The following is a 10,891-nucleotide window of genomic DNA, read 5'->3' as shown; positions in this document are numbered from 1 at the left end:
TCTCCGATTGATTGATATTTATTCGTCTCTCGTCGTTTTTATCAATTATAAAACCCAACGTCCGTTCATCTTTTGCGTCACATTTAATATTTTGTTCCATTTTGTGCTGCCGGGGCGAAAATTAAATATGACAACATGTCCATTTGAATTTGCGCTGAAAACGCCAAATTGTTATGCGCTAATTAAATTTGATTGACGCGAGTTCTGATTAAAATAAATAATATCGCAAGGGAGAGAGAGAGTCGATTCGCAACCGCCAGCAATAAAATCAGTTTCTATACTCGTCGTCGAGATTAATTTTTATTGCTTTTTAATCTTGTTGCGATGACCGCGCGAGCATAAAGGCCAAGATGAAATGATATATATTGAAATATATTGACGACAAGTGTGGAAAAACACGTGACACAATTTGCTTCGGTTACAATATCAAAAGTGATCTTTTTACATTGAAGAAATAATTAAGTTTAATGTTAACTATTATTATTAACTATGATTTGAGATTAAAAAACGGAATTTCTCTATAAAATAAACATTTTTTTGTTAAACTCAGAAGAAAATGTTTTTGCTGTTTAATTCAAAGTAACTGTTGTAAAATTTAATTTAGATAATTATTATTAATATGGAAAATATAAAAGGCGTTATTATTTTTTTTTTTTAATTTCAAAATTTAATGAACATGAAATTTTTATTGAGATATAACTTATATAAGCTTACAAGTTATAAGTCATTATAAGTTATTTATCAGAAGTGTCAGCGTAATGTTAATGCAAAGCAACAAGAAAGATAAACATTTTAAAAATTTTAATTTTAAAAATATTTTTTTAATTAATAAATATGTGTTTTTTTTAAGTATTATTAACATTTTTTATGTTAATTGTAAGTATTATTTTGCGCTTATTATAAATAATAGACATAAATATTTTCAACTAAAAAATGAAGACTTTAGAATATACTTTATTTGCTTTATTTATCTTAATTGAATGGAAAATTTTAAATTATTATAAATTCAAAAACTTAACAAATTGTAACAAATGTTAGTAGGGTTGAATTGTTTGGAGAAAAAATTCATCTGTACTGAAGTAAAATGTATTTTTCAGTGAATACGAAATCTTATTGAAAAACATGTTTTAAAATAGTCATATCTGAACAATTTTAATATTTAATAAGCTTAAAACTTGCGTCTTTGTGGTTGACCACTGCTTCACCAATGTAGAATTGTCGCTATCTATTTATTCACCACTAAAATTTCAAATTATAAATAATCAATCATTTTGTCATAATTAATGAACCCCTACCCAAATACGCTTATTAATAATATATAACCTATATACATCAGATGTAAATCACGATTCAATAAAAAAGTAATTTGGACCGCGGGCAAGAAGTCACGTGGCCAATTTGGTACGGTGTGCGCGCGTCTTGCGTCATTTCCCATGGCAGAAAAACTGTCGCGTCTCGTAGCGAATCGGGCTTATGGAAATTTCAGCGTGCAACAGTATAATAGAGGAACATATAAAGTGGTGGAAAATTGAAATTAGCGCCGGCCGGTCGGTTTGTGATGTGGGTTTTGATTCGTGGGAACGAACGAACGACTTCCGTCAAATTAGCATAAACAAAATTAATCGGCGTGTCCAATCGGCCCGAAATCAACTTTCTTTCTCACCAAAATCATTTTATTTTTGCGACGGAATGCACTTTATTTAAAAAGGAGAGTTTGTGTGTACAATATAAGGGACGGAAAACGGCGGGGGTTGAAGCTGCAGCGATAACTGGCTGTCTGTTTTTTCTCTCCCCGGCTAACTATAACTAAATTACATGGGGCTCTGTATATACATACGGACGTGGCATTATCACCCCCGTGCTGGTGGGTCTTTGCACCCCTAGCCAGCCGACAAGGCAATTACACCGACGACGACGTTGCAAAACACGCCGCAGCTTGAAAAGAGCCACAGTCGTAAAAATTATCACGCACCTCTCTCCATTATCTCTGCAAAATAAGGAATTGAGGGGAAATAAATGCTCTTTTAGCTGTTTAATAAAATTAACATTTATTAACTTCGCACATCTATTCATTTCATATATATTTAGATACATATTATTTACATAAAATGTTTTGATATCATCTGTAAACAAGTACAAAATTGGCGTCAGAGTGAATATACAAAAATTAATTAGAGGTTTGGAAAATTAACGCCACTGACCAGAGATTTTATTAATTTCGAGATTTACAGCAGATCACAGAGAATAATATTATACCTTAAAACGTATTTCACAAAAAAATCTGTACAGAACTAAGAGGTCTGGTAAAAGTCTTCGTCAATTAAAAAAAAAATGTATATGCACTGGAAAGCAAAAACCTTTTAAAGTGGAAAAATGAGTGTGTATTTAAAAGTCTTCAGGTACTAGTGAAAGAAAAAATTGCACCAAAGTAGAAAAGTTCTTGCGAGAAAAAATATTGCACTGAATTTAAGCAGAAAAACTTACAAATCAGAAAAAAATGCCCTCTGGTTCCTTAATTTTTTTTTTCAAATTTTTGATATGTTGGCAACACTGGAACACGGGCGCTCAGGGCGCGTCCTTGCACTCTAGTCTCGTCTTGGTGTCCACCCTGCACAGAAGACTCTCAATGCTGAAGGGGTTGCGCTTGGGTGGCGGAGGGGAGGTGGGGGTGGCCGCGCTCAGGTCGGTGGCCTGCGTCTGGTGCGGCTGGTGCTGCGTGGCCGGGCGGCGCCGCTGCGCCTCCCAGTCCCTGCGCAGTGCCTCGAGGTCAACCTGGATGCCCTTCAGGGCCAGTTTCTTCTGCTGCTTCTCCAGCGACTTGAGGATTTTCTTCTCGCGCCTCTCGCGCTCCTTGCGAACCAACTCGTCGGCCGGGATGGGCTCGCCGCTGCAGGTCTGCGGGTGAGCGTTGTGCGCCGGCCGACCTGGGCCTTTCTTTGTGTGCTCCTTCTTGCGCCACTTGGCACGACGGTTTTGGTACCAAACCTGTGGAAAAAATCGAAAATAAATTAAGATAAAAATGGATTTTCAGAAAATTAAAGAAATGGCAATAAAATTAGTTTGAAATTGTTTTTCAAATATTGTGTTTTTATTTTATTTATGATTAAATTTGTCAAAATTTACTAAAGAAAAATAAATGCCAGATTTTGACTTTTCTTATCACCATTGAAGACTTTATTGTATAAATCTCTGTCTAAACAAGTGATATCTGTTTTGTTTTGTTTCTTATTTTCCGTTCATATACATATTTGACAAGGAATAAAAATAAAATATTTTCTCATTCCCGAGTATTAATCAAATTCCAAAAATTGCTATAGAACCTTTGGTGACCTCTTGTGTCAAAGAATTAGTAAAAAAATAATTAAATTTATTATAGTTAGTATATAGTTGGATAAATATATGATTGTAAATTTGGTCTTCTGCTCTCAATTCTCAAACTTTTATCAAAAAAGTTAGAATAAAGAAAGGGATCATTCTTGCAACTCTTATTTTTGAGGGGGGGGGGGGGGAAATCCATAATCTCTGGATTTTTTTTATTTTAAATTTGAAACATCCTCAAACAACAGTAATAATTTAATAATTTTACACATTGTCAATCATCTCTGCGCGCACATTTTATTGCAAAATCAATTAACGTGAAAAATATTTTATAGTCCTTATTTAAATAAAAATATTAATTCAGGCAGAGTTTATAACATTAATTAAAATGGGCCTGTCTTTTTAAGATTAATTAACTTTTATTTACCCTAATTTGCTAGAGGGGATTTAAAAGGGAAAAGAAATTTATTTAAGGGAAATTTATAAATTTGCATTTTAACTCAATAAATTAATATTATATTGGTTTAAATTGAGCAAAAAATTTATTAAAAAATACCATATAGGTGTACAACGGCCGAAATTACTTTACATTTAAAAATACCGAAAAATACTAACTGTATTTAAATTTCTTAGCTTAATTTTATTCATAATTTAACCACAAAATCCATAATAAACATCTTAATCCTTGGTAAACATGCCACTGAATTTAAATTGCCATTTATTTTGAAATTTAATATAATTTTCAAACTTACAGTAATGGTACTTACAGCTATTCTGGATTCCTTGAGGTCGAGTCTCATGGCGAGGGCCTCTCGCATGAAGACGTCAGGGTAGTGGCTGGCCTGGAAGGCCCTTTCGAGTTCCTCCAGTTGCCAGCTGTTGAAGTTGGTGCGCGAGCGGCGCCTCTTGCTGGCCTCGTCGCAGTCACCTTTGGGTCAAACAAACCATAAGAACAGGGTCACTAATTTTCCTGTGAGGAAGGGTCGCACCATTGGAGGGGCTGCTGGGCCCGGGAGAGCAGCTGTCAGGGCGCGAGGTGCCCGGCGAGGGGCTACGCTCGCGGCTGAAGATGTTGGGGGGCGCCGAGGGCGGCATCGGAGGGTGCGGGGGCAGCCGGTAGGCCGGGTGCAGCAGGTGCGGCGGGAAGAGCAGGGGGTGCGGCGGTGCGACCCTGAGCAAAGGGTTGCACCGCACCCTGGCCAGCCAGTCGAGGGGGAGGCCTCCGCGGTAGTCCATCACCAGGGTCATCGAGCAACAGCGTCCGCTCGCCGTCAGCGAGCACGGCCGAATGTGCGGCGCCTCCGACTCGCGGTCGCGGCCTCCAGAGGCCGGCAACCGCGGGCCACGCCTCCGCCGCCCCTCGCCCAATCGTCGGCCGCCTCACAGAGCCGCCCCCGGCCTCGTTGCCAGGCAACCGCGGTCGCCGCCGCGATTTGCATTTCTCGCCGCGCTCTCTTTTAATTAGCAGCGCGCGCAACCCTTTCTTTTTCGCGACTCGCTTCCTCTTTTTTTCCTTTTATCTTGTGCTGTGCCAACTTTTTCCCTCTTGCACGTCGTTTGTTTCAATCGAAACCAATATTGGCAAACTTATCTCGCGTCGAGAATCTACACCCCGTCGAGTATAGTAGCGCTCCCAAAAGTTTCCTCTCAACCGCCAGAGTTTTCGCAGCCTTCTTTATTCAAAACAGTAGTGCACTTTTTTAAATTGGCTCATTAATTATTTCACAACCCCTTTCAATGCTCAATAAATATGTTAATCTCACATCATGCATAAGTTATATCTTCATCAAAGAAGGGATAAGTAATAAAATGCAATTTATTTAATATAATATTATTTTATTCTTCTTCACTTTTTGAACACTAACATAATTAATGAAATTTTTATGAGAACCTTAATTATTGTGGGTTTATATAGACAATAATATTTGCTATAGTCTTATTTCATTCAAAACATTTTATCGTTTTATTCATCAAATTATGCTAATCATGCTGGAAGCGAATATAATAAATATCAATTTATTATTTACTAAGTTACAAATAAAATAATTTCTAGATATTAAATATTTTTACTCCTACAATTAATTTGCAATTTTCTCAAATTATGTTGACTGGCACACATTTAATAAGGATATAGTAATAATCTTGATTATCTGATTATAGGAATAATTGAAAATTAGATTACTTGCCAGCTTACATAATTGAATTTTGATAAAAATGTTCAAATTGTTTCAATTAAAAAAGTGTTCAGAGATAACCAAACATAAAATCCTTCTCATTTTTTCTTCAAGATTAGCCAATTTTATAATTAAATGACCAGTTTTGTCTTTCGTCTTTAAAGGCAATTTAATGTGTATTCATATTTGCCTCACTTTTGATTTCACATTCCTATAATGCATTATCTCTCCATTTCATAATTTTTATGGAAGGAATCAGAAGGACTTATGACTTAAATTAAATACCTAAAAACCAAAACAATCAGTGACGAGAACTACACAACAAATTAATTGAAGTTAAGTATTGAATTAACGCCTTAAGTGCTTGTTTATTTGGTTTGTTTGCTCAGCCATATGGCATTTTATGATTTCCATTAGATAGATCTCTCTTTTTTTCTGGTGATGGATTTGACACTCGTTTATATTTATTTGCTCTATGGATACACATTTCTGCGTAAAGCACTCAAAATTGTCGAAACCCCCATCTGCCGTCATGTCAATTACTCGCCGATAAAGAGCAAGAGCGCAAACAATTTTCCTTCCACAACTCGATCAAAAAACATTTAGGCGCGGATTGATAAAAGGGCGCAAAGGGTTGCTGGGCAAACAGACACTCTTGCGCGGCGGCGGCGCAAAGTGACAGCAGCCAATCAATCAAAATGCGTGACAGTTGTATGAACCAGCGTCGCCAAACAAATAAACAGCACACAGGGAATACAACTAAAGAATATAACGATAAGATAAAACGCGTATATTTGCTCGTCCATTAGCGATAGATGTGCTTTTAATCCGCGCTGCTTGAGCTTTTTTTTACCGCTGATCCGGGTAAAAATTACGCTTCGTGCCATCTCGCGGTCAACGATGGCAGACAAAAAGACGATTTTTTTTAACTTTAACTGCGCCTCTGTACGGCAAGTTGGGGAACCTAAAAAACTATGCGGAAAGTATTTCATTCAAATTGTGCTCAAATCGTTCGCCTCTATTATTATTATTATTCATTCTTCTCGGTCAAATACAAAAAATTCTTAATTGGAAAATTTGTGCGATACAGTTTTTATTTTTCCTCCACAAACTGTATACAACAGTTTTTTAATTCCCACACTTTCCTTTCCAAATAATTATTTATATAGAAAGATTGCAAATTCTAACTATTATTTTTCCAACACTTTGGGGCTCACCGCTGTCCGAAATAAAAAATTCTGCTTTATTGGAGTATGCAACCTGTGCGGCTAGGGCGCTGCGACGGTTGCCTATGCCTCCTTTTTATTTTGTGATCCTTTGTTTCAGTCATTTTCTGCGCCGAAGAAAAATTATTTCAGATTCCTTTCTTCTATTATATTAATTAAACGTAAAATAAGCTATTTGTCTGAAAATTTCAATACTTATAAAATATAATTTCTATTTTTGTATTTTGCGATAACTTAAGCTCTAAAATGAAATAGTAAAAACGAAATTTCTCTCATTTAAAAGATGAAAAGTATTGATTTTATGTGAAATTAAATGCTGTATTATTGCTATGCGGTGTCCAGTGGAAATTCGGAAGAAACAAAATTTTAATAAATGGCATCAAAACTATAGCAGACACTTCCCAGACTGCAAAACGGAATCGATTTTTTTTGTAATTTCAATGTTAGTAAAATGAGGTATGACTTTAATCATACTGAAAGAAATGATGACGTTTTGCTGAAAAAGGCACTCTCAATATTTTTTTATTAGTACAGCCCTAATTTCTCTGATCCTTTGTACCTGGTGTTAATTATTACTGTTAAAACCGTTGGTCCAAATTATAAATAAATTTATGATAGCAACCAGTGAGGGAATCACTCAAAGAAGTGGAGTTGTATTGATTATAATTGTTAATTATTATATTATTATTTTTTTTTTATTGTTTTATCTTTTGTCCATAAAAATTTAACTTGAAACTCATCACTGAGTGGCCGACTTGACCATTTCCCTGATGGGTTTCCATCCTGTCATGACGAAGTGTCGCTGGAAGGATTCGGTGCGTCGCCACTTTTGATCCGTTCCGTGAAGCGCGTCCATTATTCCCAAGTTTCCGAAGCACTCCGAATTCCTGTAGAGTTTCAAATTAATGAAAACTTTAAATTTTCCTTATATCATCAAATTGTATTTAGCAAGCTGAAAAATTTCTCCAAAATAAATAAAATGAACTTGCTCTTTTTAAAAAGAATTAATTGAATTTAAAAAAGCATACGTCATGTGGTGGTAGTCGTGGAACTCTGGCGAGGGCAGCAGCGGCAGGTGGTAGCCCGAGTGCTTTGAAACGGGGAAGGCAGTGACCAGGACGAACCACATCCAGTGCACCAGGGGGTGCGAACCAAGGACCACCGGACCTAGGGACAAGGGCACTATGTTGCCAAAGAGGTGCTCCAGAGGGTGGCAGCTCAGGGTGATCATGGCGATGGGCGCCGTCCACTCATGGTGCTGTTTGTGGATGTGTTTGTAGATCCACCGGTGGTGCATCATCCTGAAATATGTGATGGAAGTTTTTAAATTTAATTTGAAACTTTTAAAGCAACAATTTTGTTAAAGGTTTGTTTAGTCCTTGAAATAGTAAAAAGTGCAATTTTTTGGTAGCGTAATTCACAAAAGTGGGCAAGATTGATAAAAAGTGCGGCGTTAGAAAAGTGTAAAAGACACTTATCTAGTGGGGCAAGCGCAATCAATAGATTTTAATTGGGGCAACTGAAAGAAAATCAAAAGAAAAAGAGGTTAAATGTCGGGTGGCCAATATTTTTTGTCATTCTTTCACATTAATAATTTTGATACACAATATCAATTATGACAATTATTATTATTAATTTTTATTCTTCTCGGTTAATACAAAAAAATTTCAAATATAAATATCAAAAAAATCAAAATAAAAAGCAAAATATTTTTATGTTAGTTCTTTTTTAACAGTAAAAAAAATTATATTAATATTTTGAAAATTACAGTATAAGAATTTTTTTTGTTAATTAAAGGAAACATAATAGGCCGTTTGACATAAAATTGATTGAAATTTAATTTAAAAATTAAATGTTGTATTTATCTTTGGTCTTACAATATTACAGAGTTTAGCACACAATTTATCCAAATTAAATTGTTTCAAAAATTATAATTAAGATATATTGATTACTTGTAGAACGATAATTTATTTAAAGGTTTTTTAATTTTATATTTATATTTAAATATTTTAAATTTTAGTTATTATTTATGATAATTTTTTTCAATTAAAAAAACAATATTATAAATATGCACATCAATGAGCTTTTGTTCAAATTACAATTTTTTTATATTTAATATAATTATTTTGAGAATGTTGTAAAATTGTTTATTTAGCAAAATCTTTTTAATATTAGTCATGAAAGCAGAAAGTAGAATTATCATTAAAATTTGAAACTATAAATTAAAAAATTATCAATTTTAATTACGTACCTGTGACTGTAGTAAAAAGTAATTTCTCTTATGGCCGTGTAGACGCCGAGCTGGAAGAAGACGGACACAATCGAGGGCAGTTGTCCACACTTGTCCAGTCCAATCCTTTCTTTGGTCCAGATGAACTCAAAGACGTCGTAGGCGAGCACCCCGTAAGGCGCCCCTACCAAAAGTTGGTTGAACAAGACCATCCCGAGCGAGTGCCAAAGGCGCTGCGTCGGCGGCGGCTCGTTCTTGCCCGGCTGCACTTTGTACCTGTGGAGGCAGCCGCTCAGGTCGCACGCCAGGTACACCAAAGCCACCACCCAGTAGGTGACGAAGGAAATTATTGACGGCATCAGGCCGTAGAGAATGTGCGGCTCGCGGCCGAACGCGTCCATCACACGGCCCCATTGTGTCTCCCAGTAATCTTCCGTCGGCGCCAACGCCCTGAAGGCAATGCAATTAATTCTTCGTTAGGAGAAAAGAATACCAAAAAATAATGCATCAAACGAATTTCGAAAGTTCCGTTGATGCAATCATAGCTCGCAACAGTATAGGCAGTAGGTCAGAGAGCATAGTAAAAACTCAAAATTTTAATTCCACCTTTTTTATGAAAATTACAATTTCATTTTTATGTTGACGTTTATAATTATAATAAAATTTAAAGTATTATGTAATTTAAAATATTATTTATAATGTTTTCTTTTCTATGCAAATAAATTGATTGAAGATATTAAAAAAAAAAAAATATTGACATTCTATAAGGAGACAAACATAGTCGTTTTTTGGAATCACGTGTATTTTTGCATTATTTCAATAATTTTAAGCCATGACTATAACCAATATGTTTCTTAAAAATATAATTTGAAAATTTCAGGAAGTTCAAATTTTTATATTTTATTTTATAAGCTCGTAATATTTTATGTTGAAAATATACATATTTTGGTAAAACAATCTTACTTGGCAGTGAGCAGGAGCATGATCAGCGGCACTACATATAAGAGAAGCTCAATGTAAACTGAAATAGTGAGCAGCAAGATGCCTCTTTTACCTGAAAAGTTGATTATTATTTTCCCATTTGTAATGAAATTATTTCATAAAAAAATTATACTGTTTGAACACTATTTTCAAAAAAAAATGCTGCAACAAATTGTTATCCTATTTTTTTTTATCTTTGATACCCAATTGCAATTTTTAACAACTTTTGAAGTGGTTGTGAGTAGCAATAATCAAAATTTATGATATATGATATAACATGTAACATTCATTTTTTGTAGTAAAAGATTATCGATTTTAATCTAAAAACTGTTTATAAAAAAAAACTTACTCAAGGAAGAGGCCATCGTGTTGTCTCGGTAGACGTTGCATGCGTTCTACCTGCGACTCCAGAACGTTCCTGCGATGATCACACTCTCCTTTTTTCAAAACCTCTATAGTAAAAAAATCAGCGCCAACGCTTGAAAATGCATGCGCGAGAAATAGAGAATCGATTTCTAAATAATTTTGGTGCTGGGCTGAAATTATCCAGAAGAGTGTGGTGTGGTAATTATGTAATTTCTAAACTTGGCTTGAGGAGAGTTTTTAGGAGAAGTCAAAATATTTTGACATCAAATTTTACCCTCTTAAATATTTTAACCGCATACAATTTTTCTAACAAAACTTTGAGACTTTTTATGTAATATAAAAAAATTTAATTGTGCAATTAACATATCCAGTAGTCCATTCACTCATAAAAGGACCCCATTACCAACTACTCTTTTCAAGTATTTTCAGCTTGATTTTAATAATTTGGTGTGTAACGATAATGTAAGAATATTAAATCTTTAAACTTTTTATTGAGAAAAAATAAATAGATTTTATTTTAAATAACTTTTTTAAACTGAGCATGAAACTATAATTGCGGCATTAATAAAAAATTAAAAAAATGTGAATTTCTTTTG

At 34.8% G+C, this 10,891-nt stretch overlaps 2 protein-coding genes across 2 annotated transcripts; both read right to left on the bottom strand.

The window, feature by feature from the left end:
• Positions 1 to 2,036: 2,036 nt before the first annotated feature.
• On the bottom strand, positions 2,037 to 4,594 carry LOC132194651 (homeobox protein unc-4-like). Its single transcript, XM_059616071.1, has 3 exons — positions 4,308 to 4,594; positions 4,086 to 4,246; positions 2,037 to 2,985 (listed from the first exon to the last, which is right to left on the bottom strand). The coding sequence occupies exons 1-3, from the start codon at positions 4,564 to 4,566 to the stop codon at positions 2,566 to 2,568; spliced, it is 840 nt and encodes a 279-aa protein (XP_059472054.1). The 5' UTR covers positions 4,567 to 4,594; the 3' UTR covers positions 2,037 to 2,565.
• Positions 4,595 to 7,457: 2,863 nt separating this feature from the next.
• LOC132192874 (fatty acid hydroxylase domain-containing protein 2-like) lies at positions 7,458 to 10,322 on the bottom strand. Its single transcript, XM_059613065.1, has 5 exons — positions 10,279 to 10,322; positions 9,912 to 10,002; positions 8,970 to 9,398; positions 7,747 to 8,019; positions 7,458 to 7,605 (listed from the first exon to the last, which is right to left on the bottom strand). The coding sequence occupies exons 1-5, from the start codon at positions 10,292 to 10,294 to the stop codon at positions 7,458 to 7,460; spliced, it is 957 nt and encodes a 318-aa protein (XP_059469048.1). The 5' UTR covers positions 10,295 to 10,322.
• Positions 10,323 to 10,891: the final 569 nt, after the last annotated feature.

The sequence above is a fragment of the Neocloeon triangulifer genome, unplaced genomic scaffold (assembly GCF_031216515.1).
Source record: "Neocloeon triangulifer isolate White Clay Creek 2 clone unplaced genomic scaffold, ASM3121651v1 ptg000001l, whole genome shotgun sequence".
NCBI classification, from domain to species: Eukaryota; Metazoa; Arthropoda; class Insecta; order Ephemeroptera; family Baetidae; genus Neocloeon; species Neocloeon triangulifer.
The sequence above is the reverse complement of the archived record's forward strand: the minus strand, read 5'-3'. Positions and strand labels throughout refer to the sequence as shown.

Coding starts and splice junctions, on each gene's coding strand:
- LOC132194651 (XM_059616071.1), bottom strand. CDS start 4,566: ATGACCCTGGTGATGGACTACCGCGGAGGCCTCCCCCTCGACTGGCTG. Junction 4,247..4,307: donor GCCCAGCAGCCCCTCCAATG/GTGCGACCCTTC, acceptor TTTGACCCAAAG/GTGACTGCGACGAGGCCAGC. Junction 2,986..4,085: donor TCAAGGAATCCAGAATAGCT/GTAAGTACCATT, acceptor TTTTTTCCACAG/GTTTGGTACCAAAACCGTCG.
- LOC132192874 (XM_059613065.1), bottom strand. Junction 8,020..8,969: donor ACTTTTTACTACAGTCACAG/GTACGTAATTAA, acceptor CACATATTTCAG/GATGATGCACCACCGGTGGA. Junction 7,606..7,746: donor CACGACTACCACCACATGAC/GTATGCTTTTTT, acceptor GAAACTCTACAG/GAATTCGGAGTGCTTCGGAA.